Source organism: Nymphaea colorata, chromosome 6 (genome assembly GCF_008831285.2).
Source record: "Nymphaea colorata isolate Beijing-Zhang1983 chromosome 6, ASM883128v2, whole genome shotgun sequence".
Lineage (NCBI taxonomy): Eukaryota > Viridiplantae > Streptophyta > Magnoliopsida > Nymphaeales > Nymphaeaceae > Nymphaea > Nymphaea colorata.
In genome coordinates, this window is record NC_045143.1 from 6805691 (window position 1) to 6831047 (window position 25357).

General features: G+C 38.7%; 2 protein-coding genes across 6 annotated transcripts; both read right to left on the minus strand.

The window, feature by feature from the left end:
- Nucleotides 1–1338: 1338 nt before the first annotated feature.
- LOC116255957 (probable LRR receptor-like serine/threonine-protein kinase At1g67720) lies at nt 1339–5665 on the minus strand. The gene is made up of 6 exons (XM_050078307.1): nt 5365–5665; nt 4803–4933; nt 3331–3450; nt 2981–3107; nt 2303–2477; nt 1339–1666 (listed from the first exon to the last, which is right to left on the minus strand). The coding sequence occupies exons 4-6, from the start codon at nt 3093–3095 to the stop codon at nt 1339–1341; spliced, it is 618 nt and encodes a 205-aa protein (XP_049934264.1). The 5' UTR covers nt 3096–3107; nt 3331–3450; nt 4803–4933; nt 5365–5665.
- A 5024-nt stretch (nt 5666–10689) lies between these two features.
- Nucleotides 10690–25111, minus strand: LOC116256918 (senescence-induced receptor-like serine/threonine-protein kinase). 5 transcript variants are annotated; one of them, XR_004173251.1, is made up of 11 exons: nt 24884–25111; nt 24317–24514; nt 24018–24233; nt 22944–23054; nt 21467–21873; nt 21117–21243; nt 20821–20880; nt 20543–20738; nt 18449–18907; nt 15617–15957; nt 10690–11222 (listed from the first exon to the last, which is right to left on the minus strand). XR_004173251.1 is itself a non-coding variant. In XM_031633486.1 (9 exons), the coding sequence occupies exons 1-9, from the start codon at nt 24963–24965 to the stop codon at nt 18932–18934; spliced, it is 1437 nt and encodes a 478-aa protein (XP_031489346.1). In that variant the 5' UTR covers nt 24966–25111; the 3' UTR covers nt 18776–18931. The 5 variants fall into 5 exon arrangements, 3 of the variants coding, with proteins under 3 accessions (XP_031489346.1, XP_031489344.1, XP_049934487.1); XR_004173250.2 differs by lacking the exon at nt 10690–11222 and having other exon boundaries at nt 15515–15957; XM_031633486.1 differs by lacking the exons at nt 10690–11222; nt 15617–15957 and having other exon boundaries at nt 18776–18971.
- Between the last annotated feature and the right edge of the window lie 246 nt (nt 25112–25357).

The window sequence follows — 25357 nt, forward strand, 5'->3', positions numbered from 1 at the left end:
AGATGACACTTTCCATTCCATTCAGTGGTCACTGTCTCGGGCTTCCCCGTTATAACCTCAAAAAAGAGCTGCTCCAAAACCCAACACATGATCGTTTTTAGTCAGATTTTGTGTAGGGATATACGTGCAAGACTTAATGCTTCAGGTCAGTGGGATATGCTTGTAATTTATGCAGGTACGTTTAATTTCCTGGAGATATAGCAGAGATCGATATTTCTAAACGTTCAAACTATAAGACTAAGAAGCACAAATTTCACTACAATCGAATTTAAAAAGTATGACATTTATGATCAGATTCTATGCACAAATTTCTATATACCAACATAGAAAAATTGAGCTAAAAAGACGAATGAAAACTTTGATAGGCATTACTGTTTATAAGAATTTCTTTTCATTAATCGTGAACCTTCTTAGTTTTGTTTAACTGTCAACTTCTATGCACTGCTTTCAACGCATGAAAGAAGAAGAAAGACAGGAAATAGAAATAAAGGATCCATATATCCTACAGTGCAAAAAATTGTGGAGATCGCCATGTGAAAAAACATTTTTAATGTTGACCTAGTAGAGATGACAATTAAATATAGCGGCAAGAGCAAGGATGCATCGGATGGTAGTGTCCTTGGCAACAACAGCAAAGGTTTCACTGTAATTAATGCCTTTCATTTGAGTTCTCGTGGATCGACGAAGGGGTTCATTCATTGGGCATGGAAGGTTCATTGGAATCATGTGGCTCATGTACTGGCTCTTGGTTTGGCCTTTCAACTGAAGGGTTTTGAATTACATTAACGTGGAGCATTACTTTACCCACGCAAGGCCATCATGGTTCTTAGTGATAGTATTCACAAGGAACGTTTACAATAAAGATTTTCCTTTTCCCATGGCATTCCGTGGCTGCTGCATGGCTGTTACCCTTCTTGATCATCCATAATCTCCGACAGCAATATTACTGCCTTCATTAATGCTGCTATGCGATAGTCATCTTCAGTCTCATAGCAGTTACCCAACACTTTCTTTCATTTCCTTCCAAACTGGACGGCATTTTACTGATTTTCAGTTAATTTGCCACAAGATCTTGTTTAAAACAAGATCGAGTCCCCTTGCTTTGATGAAGAAGTTGGTGATCTTTTTCGGTCATACGGAAGCCTTCATTAAGGCATAATCCTTATTTAGCAAGCCCGGATCTGATATCATTTCAAGAGAGACCATAAGAGTATATTCATATGCACTGGGATAAAGTGGTTATATACAAATCCGAAAGGTGAGAAACAGATACGGAAGGGATTCTCAATCTTTATCGTTACAATCTGATCAACTAAACAAGGAAATAAAATTTTCTTCCTAAAATCTGGACAATGTCTCCATCCGTAAGGCTTCCTTCAGTGCCCCTACGATCATGGACATATCTGGTCTCGGATGTTCTATGGCAGTCGTTGCAATCGTTACTACTTCCCAGACAGATTTGACATTACACCGGCCCTTCGACAATGGATCACGTATCCTCTCGATCTTCCCACTCAAGGGTATAGGCATGATCCATTTAGTGAGATGTTGCTTTCCATTCATTTCAGTGGTGATTTGGGCAGGCTTTCCCACTATGAGCTCAAAAAGAACTACGCCGAAACTGTACACATCACTCCCTTTGGTGAGAGTCCGTGTTTCCAAATACCTGTCCATGAGCGAAAGTTGGTTCAAAGAGTAACTTCATCCAGTCAATGTTAGATTTGTGAAGGTACATTTTCATGGAGATATAGCAAAAACAATTGCTAATGTGAAACAAAATGATCAGAACCACAAATTCCTTTAAGAATTTTTTTTAAAAAAATGATGCGCTTATACATTCCTTCCATCAGGAGTACCATTCTCCTAGCAGCTCATCTTTTGAGTCTTTTTCTGAAGTACATGGACATGAGATCTATGCCCAAAAACAATATGAATCAACTGTTAAAATTTGTACATGCATCTTTTACTAAATTGATGAAGGCAAAACCTCCAGCAGGACTGTTTAATGATTTGTGTGCCAACTTTTGTTGGCTGAAAATTTTGAGAGCAAATTGAACTTTAAAGTTAAAATCAAATTATTAATTCTGCACAAACAAGTTGTTTTGATGATTTTACAATAAGATAGTGGAAAATAAACCCAAGAGGCATGGTGTTTTCTTATATGGAGCCCAATGAAAAAGCAGGTGCAGAAAAATTGAGCTTAACAACGAACAGAAACTTTGAATGGCAATTTCTAATAAATCACTTTGAGCAGTATACTCATGAGAAAGAGGAGAAAAAGGAATAGAGGAAAATGACATACTCAGGATCAATGTAGGTTTGATAAGCTGAACACTCCGTTCCATCTACTGCTCCAGCCTTGGACAACCCGAAATCTGCTAATTTGGATTGCAGAATTTCATCCAAGAGAATATTTGCGGGCATGATATCTCTGTGAATGACTGATGGCTTGCATCCTGTATGCAGATATTCTAACCCTGCAGTTCAGCAATGGCTTACCTTGTTAAGGGATAGTAACAGCAAATATCAAGGCAGGGAAAGGCTGGCGGAGCACTATATAGGAACCTATTGCAGCGTCCAGTGCTATCCGCAGCCGTTTTCTCCATGGCAACTCATTGGCCCTAGCTGCTTTGCACAAAGCGATAACATTTACTTAAAATTAAGAAGTTGAATATACAGTTCCTTTCAAATGTAAAGGCTAACATTTAGTTCGTTTCTGCAAGCCTTCCATTCTGATGGAAATTCATTCACTGAAAAACCATATGGTGTTCATATTTGTGGAATTTCTGGCCCCACAAGTTGTTGGTATTTAAAAAAGTTGACGATGATTCCCAAACATGCATAAGCATTAAGCCACATTAACACATTGCATTGCAATAATTGAGTACCTATTCAAGGTTTAATGAAAGAGCAAAAAAGGGCAATTTAACTGATATTTAGTCAGACCAATTACTGCTATCTGACTGCCTGAAGTTCATACCTTTTAATATCTCAGAGAGACTTCCATTGGCCATGTACTCGGACACGAGTATTATTTCATCTTGTTTTACGTAGAAGCCAACTAAAGAAACCAAGTTCTTGTGATGGATTCTCATCAAAATCTTTACCTGCAATAGGCCAGGGGAGGGCAATTATGCAAATTATAAAATTACTTATCTGCTCTTGGCAACTAAATCACCCCTTTTCTGGCATGAAGAGAGTTCCATTCTTTTACTTAATTGTGCAAAGCTAATGGTGCAAAGCAATTAATATAAAATGATACAAGTATGCACTGTGATTGTAACAAGAAGGTAACGAATTTAATATGCACACAAAGATGCAGTTAAGTACCTCTGCGAGGAGGTTGCCAAGTACTCAGCCTGATTCTTTCAGTTTCTTGACAGCAACCTTAAGACCACCTTCTGGTAGCTGGCCATAATAGACGGTGGAAGACCCTCCTTCGCTGATAACCTGACTTTCTGGTAATGCTCAGGATCTCATTGTAGGTAAAGTAACGTAAGAGAGAGAGAGAGAGAAAGAGAATCCAGCTGGTGGTTGACCATGACCATTTATATCACGTCACTGTCAGTTTTTGGTTATATTTAAAAATAATGTAATATTTTTTATATTTTTTGGTTAAAGTGCAGTGGCCTGTTTCATCAAGAAACTGTCTCCTTGCTTGCACATAGATATTGGTTGTGTTAGAAGTTGAGCATTACGAAGGGAACGAAAGTTGGATGAAAAAAATAGTAAACTTTCTTTATTTTGTTAAATATACACTTGAATTTTTAACGTTTACAAGAATAACGTCTACAAAATTGAGAATGGCAACTATATAACGGGCAATGATTTCCTTTCATTTTCAAGGATGCAATGATTTTCTTTCATTTTCAAGGATTTCCTTGCCTGCATGTGTTGATGGAGAAGATCAAGTGTGTCCACTTCTCATGCCAGCGTCTCTCATGCCAACGCAATGTATCCATTTCTCATCATCACTCAACTCTTTCTTGACACTCCCTCTCAAACTGGAGCGTAAAGGTTTTTAATGCCTAGTTTGCTTAGAGATGTTGAAATGCCTCTAGTCTTAAAACTTTAGTAAACAAATCTGCTAACTGATCTTTGTTTATAACATGTCCGAATTGTACCTTGTAAAAGTGTCATCATCCGCCCTCTATCCCTTCTTCCTCCTTCCTCCCTCGCCCCTTCTTCCTCCTCCTTCCTTCCCTGCTTCTTCCTCCCTCCTTCCCTTTTTCCTCCTTGTCCCTTCTTCTACCTAAAGGTTAAAAAAAAAAAAATTCTGAAAATTTTTTTTTACCCTTCTAACTGGAAATTTCAGAAAATATTTTTCCGTTTCAACCTTTAACAGTAAAAAAAAAAAATTCTGTGTTTGATGGAGGAGAAAAAATTTTAAAAATTTGATTTTTTTTCTCCTCCACTACAGTTCTTTTCCAGGCCATCAAACGGGCCCCAAATGAATGTGCAACAAAAATACTTCCCCAATCAACACTCTTGAGATGTTGTATGGCCAATATTAAAAATATCAAGAGTTGTATGGCCAATATTAAAAATATCAAGAGTTGCATAGCCTGGATCAATTCGACGCATGGTGTTTTTTTTTTCTTATTTTTCCTACAAGTTGGTACTGGCCTGCGACTGCTTATCGATTGTCAACTGAAAAAGAAAAAAAAAAGGCTTAGGTTGTGTTTTATTGCCTAAAAAGTTTTTCTAAGAGGGATTAATTTTGAAATTGTTTTTCAAAAACTACGGACGATCTCATATATTTGATGTGAAAAATCAAGAATAGTAAATACCAGCTTAATTACCTGGTTGCTCAACATCTTCTTTTACTGGCTTCTTCTTGTACTTCCACACGACGGCAGCTGCGATTAAACCAATCACAGCGTGGTGCACACCACGGACCCTACTATGATGCCGATCGGCATCTTTCCTTTGTCTTCCAATTCATATGGCACAGGAAAAGTTTGTCAGATACATAAAGAGATAGTATAATCTGGTTGTAGCAATTAACAATTAACAATTGCTGGTGGTCGAGGAGAAGACTGTACGAGCTGGTTGTTCTGGAGCTAGGCTCGAGTTTTCTAAGCTTGGCCTGAACGAAAGTCCAGGTTGCTCGAGGCAGACCTCCAAGCAGTATAGAAAACCTCTATTTATAAAAGAAAAAAAAAGTTTCAGAAAAAAAAAAAGAATAGAGTTTGAAAATATTATCTTAGACCATTGAAATGGTTGAAATGGTGAAATAGGCTGCACCTGCACATATAAACCTATAAAATAATTTAATTCAGACGTTCGGATCATGTACAGGTAGTAATGGCAGGGGATGAGGCGGATCATGCACAGTTAGTAGTGGCGTGGGAGGAGACGAACCATCTGACGTGTTATAAGACGAACCATCTGATAAGGCCAACCATCTGACGTGGTAGAAGACGAAGGATTTGGCGCCAAAGAAGCCCCTTCCAACTCTCTTCTATTTTGTGGTTGAATTGGGAAAGCCTGTAGAGCAGGCGGAGGAGAGACCTTGTGGAGGTAACGTTGAGCAGGTGGTATTGCAATTGAACCTGCCAATAACGACAAACCGGCTGTTTGCATCAAATGAACTAATCGCACCAAAATAATGGCAAAGAACCAAATGACCAAAACGCGTCATTTAGATTATGGCAGCTACGACGAAGTCAAGATAATCCATGTGGCTTAAAGGGGCCAAGCGGTCTGAAAAACTCTAGCTGGACGTCTTTTCCCCCCAGTAAATGCTTATGGAAAATTACTTGCCAAGCGGTTTTATTGATATCTACCGACAACAAAGTACCCAAAACGACATATGACTTAAATGCAGCAAGTACACTTAAATAATGCACTTGCATTGTTTATCAAGATGAAACTTGCAAAAAGTAAGGTTCAAGAACTCACCTCAACAAGCTTACGTGATAAGCTGTCACCCAAGTACCCAATGTCATTGGACTTGAGCACACACTTACACTCTCACACCCCAACTCACGAAGTGAGCACTTGAACTCAACTTGGCTCATGTCTTCCCAGTCTGTTGATCTTTTTGGTTATGTCGGTAATTTCTGAAGAATTGTGACATACTTTTTAGTTTCTTAGAAAAGAGAAACAAAAGAGTAAATCTGCACTAGCATAAATGAGTTGAGTTTGAGACTGAACTCAGTATACACGAGCTCAAGCCAAGCAATATGTGCCTCAAATGGAACTTGTGCTTTGGTTACTCGTTCTACATTCCTAAACAAAAACATGTTCAAACTCACCACATATTTCTAAGATAGGTCCGGCCAATGCCTCTGTTTTGCTTTTCATTTTTTATGGACACTAAGCCACTTTTTTTCCCCACTTTGGAATCTTTCTTCCGTCCTTTTATTATTATCAAAATAGTTGCATTATTACCAGGGGGGCGAACCGAAGAATTTTATTTTAGAGGGAAATTGTTTTTTTTTTCATAGAAAATCAAAGATGCCCAATAAACATTATTTTAATTTACAACATTAAATTTATATGACAGTTTTGAACCTAGGCCCATTTTAGATTTGGAACTCAAATTAAAACCCCATTTTTTTGAAAAAAATCAATGTGAACTATAAAATATATATATATATATATATATATATATATATATATATATATATATATATATATATATATATATATATATATATATATGCGAATGATAATGCAACTATTAAGAATCACTCAGTTATGTAAATGGACGGTTGAAAGTAAAATAAGAAAGAAAAACGAGGTGAACTAATACTACATAGTGCAAATACCTATTATATTTTTTCTCTTGTTTTCTCTTAACCTTCCCTCATGTTGAATAAAACAACCTTGATTAATATATATATATATAAAGAATAATCGATAATTGGTGAATACTATGCCCACCTATATATATATATATATATATGTGTGTGTGTGTGTGTGTGTGTGGAAGAGATAAACTTTAATATTCAAATCTAGCACCATATGCGGAGACAGTGATAATTAATAAAGAAATGCACGTGGGAATGACTCGCTGTTAATTGGAAATCGTTTCCCCAATCTCAACTCCTAGTTGATTCCACAAACTCTTTGGCAGTTGTGAAAATGAATCCGGCAAAGTTTTAAGGACCAACAAATTTGTAAGTAGCCTGTAAATGCAGTTAAAAGTAATTTGGGTTAGCTAGGTATTTAATTACTGTACACTCTCATAACATTATCATTGAAATGCAAAGAGGAGATCGTAAGGCCATCTTATGTCTCTCTAATTGGCCTTTTTTAACTAGATTACGATGCTTTCTCTACTAAAGACACGATGATACATAACAATCTTTTGGGCACGCCAAGACTTTTTTTTAACTAACTTTATAACGCTAATAAGAAAAACAATCTAATTTAGATATAATGAAGAAAGGCAACCATCTGATGTAGTTAATTAAATATGCATCGATATCATTGGCTCTAATTATAGAAGCCAGTCACTAATGAACATGAAAACAATTTATTGAAGTAGTCAGCTCTCATCCAACCAACTTAAGTTGGCGGTAGCTCTGATCTCATCAATGGAAGGTTATTTTTTCATTAACTGTTGCATAAACTTAATTGTAACACTAACTTAGCGTTTGAACTAGAGAGCATTCCTCCTGACATTGGTGCAACAGATGGGAAAGGAGTTAGTAGGCAAAAGAAATTATTTTTCTCAACTCTTTGTGTTATAAAACAGAAAATAAAGATATGCAAGTTAAAATATAAGGAGAAGCATCACACAGAGGCAACCTTAAGGTATGGGAGATAACTTTGACCTTCACTTGGATGGTGGGATTAGAGCCACCAAATTGTAGTTTAGAAAATTTTTAATAAGGGTAAAATATAAATTTGAAAAGTTTTATGTCAGTTAAATTAATATTCTAAAATATAGGTTTTTTTTCTTTGCCCTCCCTCGCTTATCTCCTTCTCCTGCCCACTTGGAAAACGTGAAGGCAGGGTAGCTGTGGGCCTCTCTCTCTTTGTCCCTTCCTCTGTCATTGTCTTCTTATAAGCAGTGTGGCAAAGCAACAACAGAAACCAAACACACGAGCGCGGGAGAGGAATCAAATTGTCTACAAAAGTTTTGACTCTAAGGACGACCAATAAATGTCAAATTCCAAAATCTAATTTCATGCAGTGAACTTCATCATTTTGAAAAATCTACTGATTTACCCTTGCCACCTTAGAAACGGGCCTCTTGAGTACCACTTATAATTTGTAATGCATTGTAATGCAAGTAGGAAAGCATCTTAAAATATTGCAGATTACTTTGAGCGCGCCCTGTCAAGAAATAGTACGTCTAATTCTCTAAAGCAGAAAGCTGGAAAATCAACTGAATGCACCCTAAATTTCTAGGGCTGGATCTCACCAAATTGGCCATCAACCGCAGACGTTAAGAGAAATGCAACGATCATGAACGAGAAGAGGTTCTGCTTGACATGGAAGACCATTGCCCAGTTGCCTCCGCTCCTTCTTCCTTGATATGTCATTAGAATCTTCTTGAGGTCGCAAGCATAGAGATGAGGAGAGGAAAGAGAAGCCATGATCCGTTAGATGAGAAAAATGGCGCCGATCGCTGGTCGGTTTATATGCTTCACATTGAAGTGAATCAAGCAGTGGGGCTTCGTCCAGTGGGGACTCGGGCTTTTTCCAGCGGAGACTTTGAAAAGTACTTGGGCTCCCATCTACAAGGCCAACATCTACATTATTACAGAATGAAAGGGCACAGACGTTTTATATGCCCCACGCATTAACTTCAGCTATGGCATTGAAAAGTATTCGGGCCCCATCTACAAGGCCTACATTTACATAAATACCGAATGAAAGGGCACATGAGATGTTGCATATGCCCCACGCATTAGCTTAGAATTGTCCCCTTCCATTTGACTTGGTCGCTTGAGCTTAATGGTCTACCTGTCCATCAGCTACTCGCAAAAACTTGACTTGTTCTTCTACTAGAAGCCCAAGCTTCCAGGTCTGTGGCTCCAAACTCTTGGTCGGTTGGTTATATTCAGGAACCAAATCCGAAGCTGGTTATTTACTTTGCTTTTCTGTGTATGTAATTTCATGTGACAAAAAATACCCATGATTAACACAAAAAGAAGTTTTTTTTGTAGGAATTAAAACTAAAACAGCAAAAAAAAAATATTCGATAAAGATAATATTTGTCAGCAAAAAAAACGTGTTTGTTTATGTTATAGCGTTATATCATTATTTCATAATATACAACGTCAAGCAAAAAAAAAATGTTTATGTTTTTGTCCCTATAATGTTATCTCATTATCTCAAAATATACCCCTTTAAACAAAAAGAAAATGTTTTTGTTATCTCAAAATATACCCCTTTAAACAAAAAGAAAATATTTTTGTTTTTGTCCGTTTTATAGTGTTATCTCAATATCTCATAAATATTTTATTATCTCATAAACATTATGGCATAAAAAATTTACTATCTCATTAGCCACTTGTCTAGACATTGACTCAGAAGCCAATTCAAGAACAAGGTCGGTCGAAGGTGAATCGGCTGGTGCACTCAGTATTGATGTCGGGAATGATTATGTAGCTTGTACTAAAATATATTGTTCTTCAAAAATATCCTTTGGTACGTCAAAATGGCTTTCTTGAAAGGAGCATGCCGCGAGGTGGATGGCGATAATAATCTGAGAAGGTCGTACGTGAAAATGGAAAAGGAAGTTTATCGGTCGAGGCTTCTTCGTAACACTTCGAACATTCGCAGCAAAGCGAGTTATTGCATTCAGCAGCGGTTATCATCTTTGTCAGATCTGTTCTACCAGAGGGAGTTCTTGTTTGCAGGACGTGTTTATCATCCATTTTTTGCTTATTGTAGTTCGACAATGTCTACTTCAATGGATTCCAAAGGATACGACACCGAACGTCCCTTGTTCGATATGAAATGGGGTGAAGTCGAACTATACGTCCACATGGTGGAAACAGAAGGAGATGTCATGGAGACGAAGGCACAGGTCGTGAAGTCGAACAAAGTAGGGGATGATGAACTGAAGAGGAGGAGGTGTCTGAAATGAGGGTACAGGCTAGGGAGACAAACAATGCAGGAGAAAAGGGGTTTGAGGAGGAGGAGGTGGCTGAAATGAGGGACAGGCCAGGGAGACGAAAGTTGCAAAATGAAGGAAGATGTTGTAGAGACGAAGAGATAGGCCACGAAGTCGAACAACACCCGGGAGAGGAACTTGAGGAGGACGAGGTGGCGGAAATGAGTGTACAGGCCGGGGAGACTCACAATGAAGGGGAGAAGGGGCTTGAACAGGAGGAGATGGCAGAAACGAAGGGACAGGCATAGAATGCAGGGGCAGAGGGATTAGTGTTAGATGTGCAGACTGTACATGCACTATAAACTAAAGGTTCTAGGCAAACGAGGAAACCTGATTTGGATATAAGGACAGCGAAATCAATGTGAACTCATTGTCCTTTCCTTATGTTGTCATTCATGCCATTTAAGCTTGAAGGCCAAGCTTTTTTCTCTTGGCAACTAACTATCTATTTCCTTCCTTCAATGGGAACCTCACTCTCTTATTTTTCTTCTCCAGCCTGTCTTCCTTCCTTTGCACGAAAGAATGCATACAGCGTGAAGGTTAAGTACGTATATGTTGCAATCATGCAATACAAAGGGTATTCAAGTAAATATGCATATGTACCTTTTCTCATACAAAAGTCATTTGTAAACTTTACATGTACGAAGTATGGACTACCCTATAAGAACATTTAATTAAATATAAACATATACATTTTCATTCACTAAGGTCAATATTGAAACTTCATATATGCATAGTATGGTATACCGTCGGCGTATGCTTGTTGCGAACGCTGGGGTAGTGCACATAACTTGGTCTCAACCAAATTTGCACACCAGCCGCATAACGCAAACGGGAATCTTTGGGGCACTCACATACATGTGTCCATGCTGGGTGGAGGAGTCCCAGTATTTTGGTGATCCAGCTGTTCATCAGCTGCTCATAAAAGCTTGACTTGTTCTTCACTTACAGCTCAGCTAGCTTCCCGGTACGCAATAGAACAAAACCTCGTCTTGGTCTTTTGGTCAGCCCAGAGCTTATCATTAAGAATGGACAATGAGCGAGCTCCGCCAGCCTGAGCTTTGCTTGAGTCACATATTGCTTGACTCAAGTCACGTGTTGATGAGTTTCACTTATTTAAGCTTGTGTCACTTGGTTCTCTCTTTTTTCATTAAATGAAAATAAAAACAACAAAAAAAGGTATTAGAATCTGACAAAGATTACCAACATATCCAGGATGATTAACAAACAAGAAAAACATGAGCGAATCGAGCTCGTGTAACTCAAACTCGACTGCTTTATAACTCAGTATTAACTTAAACTCATCCAGTTAAGCTACCGTGAGTGAATTTGATCGAGATGATTCAAAATCACTAGCACTGGCTTGAAACGACGCGGACTTAGAAAAGTATTCATGCCCCTACATAATTACAGTAGTTGGCCGATGCCATTAATGAATTGATGTGGAATATTAAAGCAGATGCATCTTATCTTCTTCCCTACTTCCACTCGAACCACTCAAGCTTAACCTTTACAAGGATTGGATCCGCTATCAAAAGATACAAGAAATGTAGGCCAAGCATTTGCCTTAAGTTGTCGGCTGGAGAAGCCATGAAGGCACTTTCCATGTCTGCCATGTTCACACGTTTTAACAGAGCGGCATTTTGGTAATTTTGTAAGATGAAAAATCTTTAAATTCCATTTTGCCCTAATAATATGGAAATTGTCTATTACCATGAGTATTTGGGTTATTTTTAGGCCCATAACACATGGTCCCTTGTTAAGGGTAATAACATATGACCCGCTTCAAGAAGTGTAGCATTCGAAACCAAATTACTAAAAGGAATTATTGGCTAATGAGCCCGAGAACATTATTACCTTCGGAGCCTGAAACTGAAACACATTGGGAGATCTGTACACATGCAAAGGCATCAAATTAATGGTACATTGACTCTATCCTAAGCACGGACGCAGCCTTAAGACACAGAGGCAAGAGAAAAGGGAGACATCAAATTAAATGTACACTAACTCTATCCTAAGCACCGACGCAGCCCTAAAGGCAAGAGGAAAGGGAGACATCAAATTAAAGGTACACTGGCTCTATCCTAAGCACTGATGCAGCCTTAAGTTCAAAGGCAGGAGAAAAGGGACGGCCTTTGGCCCTCATAAAAAAAAATTCTTCATTCAAGTGATTGAAAACCAAGTATGCAACAAAAGTAATAACAATGATGGTAAAAAAATTGACACTTTGAATCAGGACTGTTTGGGCATGTTGGTTCACGTCAATACAGAGTAACACAAGGTCAAAATGGTGCATACCTGTAACTTAAATCAATCAAGGATGTGTCTAACACCCAAGCAATGAGCAAGCCTGTTTTACACGGGGGCACTAACTTGTAGTTCTAAAAAATGATGTTGAAGAAAAACTAACTAATGTCTAAAATAGATGAATAACTGCAGCGGATTATGGAGAACTTTGTAATTATCTTCATGTGCTTTTCATATTTTGAAAATAATTCATGACCAATCAAGCTATACAAGAAAACCAGGCCAAGCATTTGCCCTGACTTGTCAATTCGAGAATCCATGTTCAAAGCACAATTATTTGAACGGATCAATTTGGTTCACCACCTGTTTGGCCATTGTGCATGACAAACATTATTACTCAATCTGCAGATTGGTTTATTCCCACATATGTACGCATGCGTACATGCATGTGTGTGTGTGTGTGTGTGCATGCACACGCATATGAGAGGGAGAGAGGTGTTTGCTTGTAAAATTTGTCCTTTCCACGTATTTATTTTACAACATTGGATTTGTCTTCATTTAATTTGTGCAGGTTTTTCAAAGAACTGGGCCACAACCTGTCCATATGAGACTTGAGTATTCACAGTGCCTTTCCTAAGGGTGACCAAGCTAAGGGCTAAGATTTACCATTCTATTGTCTAAGTATCTAAATGCCATCCTCATCTTAATGTAAGAACAAAACAAACATGTTCCATATTTTGGAAGTAATGTTTACTGGAAATCTAATTTGGCCTTGAAAACATAGGACTCATAATAAGTGACATTATATTATTCTCTTTGTCATTATAGGTCATGCAATGATTTATTCTAAGCTACCTGATGCATGCGTCTGGAATATTTGACGATGAGGATTGATTTAGGTTTAAAGTTAATAGGATCCAGATTTTAAAGCTTGTACTTGAGGATTTTAATTGTCGATTGGTCAAGGTTTGGTCCATCTGGTCTTTTGAATTTATTCATGACTTTAGGTTTAGACCTTCAGTTTAGGAGTTAATCCATGGTTCTATGGGGGTAGTTTTAGGCTTTCAAAGTGTCATTATTTCTAATTGATGATTAAAATTTGAATTTCAATCTAATTAAGGGTTTAACCCAGAGCTTTTATTTTAAAAAAAAAAGAGTATGTTTTAATAACATATGGATTATGAATTTTTTGTCATCTTTTCTGAAGCTTATGAAACAATGCTTTTAAGGGTTGCAACACATCAATTTAATTTTCTTGAGTTTAGGGCTTTGATTTTCATTTTAAGAGTTGGGTCACCGTACTATAGGGATAGTTTAAGGCTTCCAAAATATCATTTTAGTTGATGATTTAAATTTCAACTAACCAAGGGTTTAATTTAAATCTTTAGTTTTGAGTATGTTTTAGTGACATATGAATTTTTATCATCCTTTTTTAATATTATGAAACTATGTTTTTAAGGTTTGCAAGACCTTAATAGGCAATTACCTCTAACTTTTCAAAAGTTTACATTTATTTTTTTGAATATTTTATGATGAATTTGCGATAAATTTCAATGATTTTTACCTCAAACACTTCCATGCACTTGATTTTGATTATTTCCTCTAAACTGACCATCAACTCTATTTGAGACTCATTTGGGTATAATTTTGGACATAGAACCCAAGCCAAACCCCAATCTAAACCTATTTTATAACTCAGATTCAAATTCAGATATTTATCCAAATCCTAGCTTTAAATCTGAAATCGATATTAGACCCAAATCTGGATCCAAATTCCAGCTAAGGATCCCAAACTGATCCCCATATCCAAATCCTAGATTTAGATTTAAAACAGATCCCTAGATCAAAATCTAGATCCAAATGATAACTCTGGATTTAACATTGAGCCCAAGATCTATTATCCCGGGCCAAGACCCAGTTTTGGATCGAAAACCGGACCAGCTCCATATCTGAGTCAAAGTTTCTAATTTATCACCCAAAATCGATCCTTAAATCCAAACAAGATCCAAGTGAGGCTTTGAAATCCAAACCCTGGTCCAAAATAGAATTTCAGATCCGGAATTAGATCCAAATCCAAGTTCCGGACCCATTTGATCCAAATTTGAGGCTTGGATCCAATTTAGATATGATCCAGATCTAAGAACCAAAATCTAGGTTTGTATCCTTACTCAAATTCAATTCCAAAATTTTAATCCAGATCCAAATTAAGATCCAATTCCATGTTTATATCTCAATCCAGATCCAAATGTGAGATACATATCCAAATCTGAATTTCACATTTAAGTTTAATATCCAAATCCAAATATAGTATTCCAAATCCATTCAAAGCTTTCATCTAGATCCAACTCAAGATTTGAGCCCTAGATCCATTTTCAGATCCAAGTCCATATTTGAGGTCCAAATTTATTACATCTCCTCATTTTCAGCTTAGAAATTTGAAATTGGAACTATATTAGCTTTTGAATTGGGTTTCTGATCCAAATTCAAGTTCCCGACCTTTCAGAAACTCAAGAATCAAGTCATTAGGATCATTTTATGAAGTACCTTTAATTTCCTATTCAAAATTTTCAAAAATAACCTTAATTTTTTCAAAATATCTTTGAATTTCAGAATGCCCTTAATTTTCTCAAATTTTCATTCATTTTCGACAAAGACCCTCGTTTTTGCCAAAGATACCCAAAATAATCTCATCTCTCTTATATGAGGGTCACTGCTAACTGGCAAGCCGACCTGACCAGATCAGTCGTACTCGGTGCGGCCAGCCAGGTCCAGCAGGGGCTAGCAAGGCCCAGGCTGGCACGGCCAGGCTAGGCTGTGCTTGGTGGAACCAACAGTGGCAGCGGCGGCCAAGCCAGTTATGAACCTAGTCGGCCCGGCCGCATCAGCCATGGCATGGCTGTTTGGCCTAGGCCTATGGACGGCCTAAGCTTGGCTAGGCCCGGTTAGTTTTACCTTGGCAGGCCTGGCCTGTTCAAGGTCGGCATGTGGCTGACCTATGGCTTGCTAGGCTAGGCCTGCAACCCGCTTGAACATGCCAGACTATGCTTGTCGCACGCCAGAACAGGCCTTTTAGGTCTGCTACTTGGCCAGGCCGAGGTTGGCAGGGCGTAAGGTAGCCAGCCTTCTCTTCTCACTTAGTTAACTTAATTTTGAAAGATTTGACCTTCTTAATATTTAAGCCAATAATACATAAAAAAATAGCTAATTATACTTTCAAATGACGAAAATGCCCTTAAGCGTCTTCCTTTTATAAATGCACCCTTACTTCCCTCCTCTAAGACAACATACCTCATGCGGTTGAGCTCTCTTTCCTCTCCTCTCCTTCTCCTCCTCCTTCGATCAAATTTCTCTCTTCCTTTCATTCTCCTCATCTTTTCGTTTTCTTTCTCTTTACATTCAACATCAAAGCTTCCATTTCCAATCAGAGGAACCCTTGGAGGAATCCGTGAACAGTTTATCTCCACTGAAGCCGCTACCAAAAAGCCTCTTTTGCCCACAAGAGCCAAAAAGCATCTCTCTTCCAAATGCCGGGCAACGTCGCTCCCAGCTAACCCAACTTTAGGCATGGAGGGTCGGGTGATGCTTTGGCCTGCTTTGCCTAAGTACCGGCAGAAGTCCCCTTCAGAACACTGTCCCGTTCGTGCCCACAATATGAAATTTGCAAACAAAACCAAAATAAGAGAAAATATCAAATTGCACACCTTTATTAAGCACATTGTAGATAAAAAAATAGGATATTGCAACAAATGACAGAGATACAGCAAAAAAATATGTGGCAAAGCAAGACAAATTAGAATCAAGATAGTTTTCATGACAAGAACAGGATATCTGGAAAAATATAATAATGTAATACCATTAAAAATCAATCAGATGAAACACTGTATTTCCATTGTTGAATAACGTAATACCATTAAAAATCAATCAGACGAAACACTGTATTTCCATTGTTGAATAACGTAATACCATCAACTCATCAGCCAGACCAGAACAGACCACTCAGACGTGTTTTGCTTTATCATTTGGTAGAATCATATTTCCACATAAAGTTTCGATGTAAGAGCCTCACTAACATTTTAGTGACGTCTTTGTACATTCCTTTCCACATTTTTCCATTCTAAAATGCTTGTTTTATGCTTAAACATAAAAATGCAAATAGACATGAGAAATAGCCAAAAATGCATATACTTTTACTAAAAATGTGGTGCACAATGCAACACGATAGTCATGCAAATGGTTTGTGCGTGTCTGTGCATGGAAGCTCTCATGTAGATAGTCTGCATAAATAAAAAAAATCACCCGATTTTCAGATTTCCAAACAACCACGTTGGGACTTAGGACCATTCCACTTGGCAGAATGTCATGGACACCATTTGATTTTTCTTTTTTTAGCAGCAGGAAAGGAGTATCTTTTGGTCAGAGCTTGAGCCCTGTTTTGCAGAAAACAGATCTTGTGAAATACTTGGTTTTGCAGTTTCCATCTTAGGCGTCTAGTTTCTTTTCTATATGCTGTCCCAGAGAAATATTGGACATTTGGCAGCTCAGCAGTACTAATGGCTGGTTCTCCTGGTTGAGTTATGAATTATTCATCTTGGGGTTTCTGCAAGAAATATTTGCTTATCCTTCCCTGCCACATGAAAATCTAACTATCTCAGATGAACTGGCCCTCTTATGTGATTCAGTTCATTATATATGCTGATCTGATTCATCGGAAACCTTCCTCTTCAAAGAGTAATAAAAATAACTTTTAATATCAGAGCTGAAGATCCTTGCTTCTGAACCATGGATAATTGAGCCTATGTTTTTCCCATCTGATGAAAATATTGCCACCTTACTTTCCATTCTTTTGAAGGATTTAGAAACACAATTGGAAAAAGGTAATATGCTGATTCCGCTAGTCGACTCTCCTGGTTGTGCACAATGTTCTCTGTCGAGAAGATATCTGCCTGAACTATGTTCTAGAACATTCTCTCTTCCAGTCGAAGACAAGGATCTCATGAAATGTGCTTTTCGCAGACCTTCAGATTCATAGTTCATATGAAATTTCAGTGGCACATATGCATGGGCGCCATCTGGTGATACAATTTCAACCAAATCTTCTTCTGATTCCCCTTATGCCAGTCGTTCGCTTCTCCGGGCTCCCATTCACATTTTTCAGGCTCATTTTCATTTAAAGAGTTCTGTTCTACAAATTCCCGCCGACCATTGTCGAAAGAGAATCTGCCACCTGCTTTCATCAACTGAACATTCCAGACACGTTCACGAAAAGCTTGTTTTAAGAAACTTTTTAAAAAAAGCCAAGAAAGTTAATACAAGATATGATGCTCTACAAACAAAAATCTGCTTCGGGACATTTTTCACACCATCAAAATTCACCTTCCTGCAATTTTCACATGCTTGACAACTAGATCCAATAAAATTTTATAAAAATGATAAGCTGAAAACCATTCTCAAACATTGTATCAAACAGTTGCAGGCATGGTTGAATGTCCTCCATCTAGCAGAAGGAACCAACAAATTATGAGGCCATATAGCTATCTCAAACGGACCCATTTCTCATTAAGCTCAAATAGCATATAAAACTTAATCAAGAGCAACCAATGAAGCTCTCAACGGAAAAGATACAGAAGTTTTGAACGATAGTCCAACTTACAATTCTCTGAAAAATGCTTACAATCAACAATGGCTCCAAATTCAACATACCATTCCCTTAAACTACACAAACATGCATAGAGAACTCCATGACCTTCACCACAGCCCTTCTCCACAAAAGTATACGCAGAGGTGGACCATCGACAACGATGAAATGACGACAAACAAGGAACATCAATAAACTCAACATCCAAAGCATCTTTAATATCACTCCATTGACAACACTAAAAACAGGAAAATAAGACAATAGATCGCCCCCGATTCTGTAGACCTATCATCGTCACATGAATAACCGACAGACGAGAGAAAAAAAACCCTAGAAGTTTTATTTCATCTGGAAATTAGCCACTACCACGGCACAGATTTAAGCATGGAGATATTGTTTTGGATCAAACACACTTACCTGTTTGAATGTGTGTGCGTGTGTGTGTGTGTGTGAGAGAGAGAGAGAGAGAGAGAGAGAGTAATAACCTGATTACTTGGAGGACAGTCATTGGACGACAAGGCTGATGATAAGGAGATGAGTCTCTTTGCCTGCAGCCAGTTACGGGGAACGGGAGAAGAGATAGACTGTCTGCCAGCGAGAGATGGACGATCTCAGAGATTTTGGATGCAGGGGAGCAGCCACTGGTCGGACCTGATCTTCACGATCGACGTTGGGATTCGGAGCACAGGGAAGCAGAGAAAGAGGGGGATTTTGAGCGCAGGAAAGCCATCGTTACTCTCCTCGATCTTCAGGAGAAGTAAAAAATCGAGCCCTTCTTCTTCGCCATCTCCCTCGCGGGAACATAAAGGAGCGAAACGCCTTTATTGAAATAATGAAATACGCAAGTCTTCCGAACCGAACATGCATTTGAGTGTCGATGTCGACACACAGCGTTCCAGGTGTCGGAAATGAAGTGTCGTCCACGCCCATTTTTTTGTCCAGTACTGTGTAGGCATGAAGAACAAATTTTACATAACTAGCTTTGGTAAAGTGTGTTCAAGGATTGACCTGCAAACATTGTGAATCCAAGTAAAAGTTATATTCTTAAGTGTACAGCCAAGATTTACTATTAATAGTCAACAATCAGATTTTCTCTGCTTATTGGCATGTGCAAAGTCCACATTCTCACTTTCAGCTGCTAAGAGAATTTTTAATCTTTCCTCTTTTTCGGCCCATGTGTATCGCCGGACATACATGGACCTTGGTAGGAGAGCTTTGGGATCCCTTACCTAGTTAAGCTAACCAAGGCGCCTCTGTTTCATCTATCTGGTCCCCAATAAGACTGTTTCAGCATGACTTTGAAAAGCAGATTCAGCCATTCAACAAGAAGTATAGGCCATTTGAATAGTGAAATGAAAGTCCAATGAATCCCAAATCGTTATTAGCTAACGAATTACAAACGCATTGTTTTCATGAAAAATAAAGGAATACACAAGATTGTTTGAAGAGCATAGTTGTTCCAACCAGTAATTTAACATAGATGAGATGCCCCTTTTCAATGAGGAAAAACGCTCTGCAGTTTGAAATATGATGAAACTAAGAGGCAGAGTGGGGAACCGACGGCAGCAGAGGAAGATGCATGAACTATCTCGCCACCGGATTATGTGGGATTTCGTCAAAAGAAGATTGGTTGGTCATCGTGTCATATACGGAAGCCATGTCAACCCGTGAAGTTTCAATCGTTAAGGCTTCCTTCAGCGTCCTGATGATCTCGGCCACATCTGGTCTTTCAGTTGGTTGTTGTGTGGCAGTCTTTGCAATCGCTGCTACTTCCCAGACAGATTGGATGTTACACCGGCCCTTCAACAATGGATCAAGTAGACTCTCTATTTTCCCTCTCATGAGAATAGGCACAACCCAATTAGAGAGATGGCACTTTTCATTATTTTCAGTGATCATTATGGCAGTCTTTCCAGTTATGAGCTCAAGAAGAACTACCCCAAAACTATACACATCACTCTTTTTAGTGAGAGTCTGTGTATAGAGATACCTGCCCATAAGCAAAAGTTGGTTCAAAGACCAACTTCATCCGGTCAATGATATGTTTGTGATGTAACATTTTTACGGAGCAATATAACAAAAACAATTACTTTAAATGTGCACAGACAAAATCAAAACCTCAAATTTCCTTAAGAATTTAAAAAAGACAATGTGCATACATATTCCTTCCATCATGTGAACCATACGCATAGCAGTTCAGATTTTGTGTCTTTTCTGAAGTACATGAACATGACATCAGTGCCCAAAAACGTCTATAAGAATCAACTGTTAAAAATGTTTTTGTGATTTGTGGATCAAATTTTGTTAACTGAACAATTTGAGAGCAATTGAACTTTGAAGTTAAAATCAAATTATTAATGCTGCATAAAGAAGTTGTTTTGATGATTTGCCAATAAGATAGTGGAAAGTAAACACTGGAAGAATGATTGTGGAGTCCAATGAAGGAGTAGATACAAGAAAATTAGGCTTAAAAATGGACAGAAAGTTTGAATGAAAGTGGATGGTCTTTTATACTGCACCACTTTAAACTTTATACTCATGAGAAAATGGAGAAAAAGGAATGGAGGTAAATGACATACTCAGGATCGATGTATCCCAATGTGCCAGCAACTTTTGTTTGATAAGCTGAATACTCGGTTCCATCTTCTGCTCCAGCCTTGGACAGCCCAAAATCTGATAACTTGGCTTGTAGATTTTCATCCAAGAGAATGTTTGCGGGCTTGATATCTCTGTGAATGACTGCTGGTCTGCATCCTGTGTGCAGATATTCTAACCCTGCAGTTCAGCGGTAGTTTACCTTATTAAGGGATAGTAACTGAAATCAAGGCAGGAAAAGGCTGGAGGAGCGCATATCGACCTGTCGCAGCGTCTATTGCTATCTGCAATCGTTTTCTCCATGTCAACTCACTGGACCTAGCTGCTTTGTTCAAAGCCACAACAATCACTTAAGAAATTGGATACATAGCTCCTTTCAAATGTTAAGGATAAGATTGACGATGATTTTCCAAAACATGCTTACGCTTTAAGCCACATTAACCTCACTGTGTTGCAGCAATTGAGTACCTTTCAAGTTTCAACGAAAGAGTAGAAAAGGGAAATTTAACTGATATTTAGTCGGACCACTTACTGCTTCTGACTGCCTAGAGTTCATACCTTTTAATATCTCAGATAGACTTCCACCGGCCATGTACTCGGACACAAGTATTATTTCATCTCGTTCTTCGCATAAGCCAACTAATGAAACCAAGTTCTTGTGATGGATTCTCATCAAAATCTTTATCTGCAAGAGGCCAGGGGGAAGGCAATTACGTAACATATAAATTATGAACTTACTTATCAGTTCTTGGCAACTAAAACTCCCCTTTTCCAGCATGAAGAGAGTACCGTTCTTTTATTTTATTGTGCAAAGCTAATGGTGCAAAGTAATTAACATACAAGTATGTGCTGTGACTGTAAAAGGCAAGTAAAGAATTTTATATGCAAATAAAGATGCAGATAAGTACTTCTTCAAGGAAGGTGCCAAATTGTGAGCCTGACTCTTTCAATTTCTTGACAGCAACCTTAAGACCACCTTCTGGTAGTTGGCCGCAATACACGGTGGAAGACCCTCCTTCCCCAATGATCCGACTGAAGTTTCCAGTAATGCTTAGGATCTCGTCGTAGGTAAAATGACGTGCACCAGCAGCCACCAGCGCCGTCCTGTCGGCCGTTCTAGTGCCCGAGACTTCGCTAACTGCATGGCATCCTGATTCTTTAGCTGCAAAATTTGTTTTTTCCGTGGTGGTTCCGTTGCCTGCATTTGTCGGTGCTTCTAGAGCTTCCATCGAGTAAGCCACCGCCATTCCTTCAACAGGGAGGAAGGCATGACTATCCTTTGGGCTTTGTATTGTTTCTTGGGTGTCTTGTCCACCTTCATCAAAGGTGGAAGGAGAGAGTGTGAGAGGGTGATCCAATTGGTACTTGCCAATTCGATGGACATTTTTAGGAAGCCATTTGCCAGTTTTTAGTTATATTTCAAACTAATTTAAGCTATTCTATTTTTGAATTTCTATTAAAATGCAGTGACCTGTTTCCTGATGAAACTGTGTAAAAATCTTGGCTCAAGTCAAACACAAAAGCCCGGGCCACATGTTTAACCCTCTCAACAAGCGGCACTTCAATTTAATTTGGTGAAGCTATGAAATTACTGTTTTAGTTTTGTTTTTAGTAATCCAAGAAACCCGAAAGACCCTCCATTCCGGCGTCATGGGCTGCAAAGGGAACCTGGTGACATACAATACTTTTTAACTAATGATGCCACCATTCACACTTTATAAAAATTGTACCCACAAGACTGATAACATACCTTCTCTACACACAATGTAACGACCTGCTCGACCTTTTGCTACTTTAGTTTTGTTATGTTTACTGTTTTAAGTTATAAAAAAGAAAAGGATTACATCTCTTACTTTTGAAGCTTATGACGTGTTGTTTCGCTCAAAATAAACTAAAGATAAAAGTGCAATTCATTTTAGTAAAGATGGTTTTTCGAATGATTGAAGATGGGGTTTTGTAGAGGCGAATATTAAAAATATCAAGACTTAAAGACTCCAGATCAATCGACGTGTGTTGATATTTTTCTTATTTTTCCTAAAATTTGGTATTGGCAGCAGCTTATTGGCCTTCAATTGAAAAGAAAAAGGCTTGGGCTGTGTTTAATTGCCTAAGAAGCTTTTTTAAGATGGCTTAATCATGACATTGTTTTTCAAGAACTGCAGACAGTTCTCAAATATTTAACTGTAAAATCAAGAAAAGGCATACTTATCTGCGCAATCAAACACAGCCTTAAAGAAAAAAAAGAAAAACACAGAATAAAAAGAAAGTATAATGCTAGAGGGGCATACATGGCCCTTCAGAGCAGATTTATATGGCAACTTTAACCATAGGGGCCCCTGATTGGGAACCTTGTTGAACTTAGTAAATAGCAGCTTAATTAATTACCTGGTTGCTCAAGAACTCCCTTTGCTGGCTTCTTCTTGTACTTCCACGCGACCGCAGCTCCGATTAATGCAATCACTGCGATGACGCCCACGACGGACCCGACTATGACGCCTTCCGATTCAAATGGCACCAGAGAAGTTTGTGAGATATATACACAGTGATATTATGCTGATGGTGTTTTTTCTTTTCCTCTGTTAAGGTGTTCTTTAAATCAGATCATCATCTTCTTATTTTCTGTTGTCCTGCGACTGATCGACACAAGCTAACGGCCTTTAAGTTATTTTGATGGATATAAAGAGATTAAAAATTGAAAGCGAGATGGAAAAAATAATAAACGGATTTGCAAAACTTTAGGAGCAGATTTAGAACAAATAAAGGCGAAATTGGTATAGCTCGGATGACCACTTGGAAGCTGTTCAAGGTCTATCTGCACAGCTTTTACGTTGAGGAGCTTGAATGACTAGTAAAATGAGAATCTATATCTAAATTAGGGGACAAGAAGTCTCAATTACGATATAAAAAAGAAAGAAAGAAATAATTCTGCTGGTTTTATCGGTGATAAAGAAAAATTAAAAAATAATAAAATAACCCATCATCTCGCAGGCTCGCAGCCGTTTGGTCGGTCGCCGGCCACATCCGTCAATCGCCAGTCTCCAGCCGCTCGTAGGACGCAGGCCGCTCGTAAGACACGGGACGCGGTGAAGAAGAAAGAACAATGAAGTTATGGAGTCAAGATGAAGATGAAAAACTGATGAAAGAAAACAGCGAACCCTTTTCTTATAAACATAATTTTCACTCCACTCCTGGTAATTTTTTTCTTTATTTTTAATATTATCCGGCATCCTTTACCAAAATTTTCTTAGTTGCCCATGACTTTATTAAAAATTCTAAACTACTCGCCATTTTCAAGAATCGAGATTTATCCTTCGTTCGTCTGAAACATGGAACATGTTTCCAGATGCAAATTCAAATCTATCAAACAAAAATATACATTTTATTTCCATTCCACCGTTTCAGAAATTTGTTTGTGAAAACATATTTTCTATTCCACAATTCGTGGCTGTCAAACGTTACCTGAATGAGAAGGCGGGGGAGGAGGCGAAGCAGCATGTGCGGTGCGAGGTGACGAATGATATACAGGTTGTGGCGGGAGAGGAGACCAACGATTTGGTGCCGAAGAAGGCCCTTGCAATTCTCGTCTATTTTGAGGTTGAATTGGGAATGCCGGTGGAGCAGGCGGAGAAGATACCGCCTGGAGGTAAAGTTGAGCAGGTGGTAATGCAATTGAACCTGCCAAGAATGACAGCTGGTTAAGCAACTAAGTCTCAAATGAACAGGCAGAGAAGAACCATTTGGCGTGGTAGCCGACGAACCATCTGACGTGGTAGAAGACGAAGGATTTGGCGCCAAAGAAGCCCCTTCCAACTCTCTTCTATTTTGAGGTTGAATTGGAAATGCCTGTGGAACAGGCAGAGAAGATACCGCCTGGAGGTAACGTTGAACAGGTGGTTCCACAGGCGGAGAAGATACGGCCTGGAGGTAAAGTTGAGCAGGTGGTGTTGCAATGGAACCTGCCAATAACAACAAACCGGGTGTTTGCATCATGACTGGTTTTGCAACTAAGAAACAAATGAAACTAATCGCGCCAAAATAATGGCAAAGAACCAAATGACCAAAATACTGATCACGCTTCATTTGAATTATGGCAGTTACGACGAAGTCAAGTTAATCGATGTGGTTTAAAGGGGCCAAGCCAGAAAAAATCAAACACTCAAAAGGAGGTGGGGTGCGGGTCAATTATAACTTGTAATGCAAGCACGAAAGATGCAGATTAATTTACAAGCTTCAGCCAAGATTTCAAGACATCCAAATCTCTAAAGCAGAAAGATGGAAAATTAACTACAGGCAAGCAAAATTTCAGCTTTGGAGCTGGATCTCACCATATTGGCCATCAACCACAGAGGTGAAGAGAGCTGCAGCGATCAAGAACGAGAAGAGGTTTCGCTTGAAATGTATCACCATTGCCCAGTTGCCTTCGCTCCTTCTTCCTTCATTGACAGTTTGTATCTACATGAGGTCGCAAGCATCATGTTCAGAGGATGAAAGAGAAGCCATGATCTGTTAGATGAGAAAAATGGAACCGCTCAGTTAATATGCTTCACAATGAAGTGAAGTGCGCAGTGGGCTCTAAATCCTATAAGGGGACTTTTTAAGTGTCCCTGCCCCACGGAGACGGCCTACATTATTACCGGATCAAAAGGTGCATGAGCAGTTGTCCCCTTCCATTTGACATGGTTGCTTCAAGTTCAGCAGCTACTTGCAAACTCTTGACCTGTTCATCCATTTGAAGCCCAGTCTTCCAGCTCCGCAACTCAAAAACCTAGTTCTCTTGGTCATATCATAAGAGCTCACAA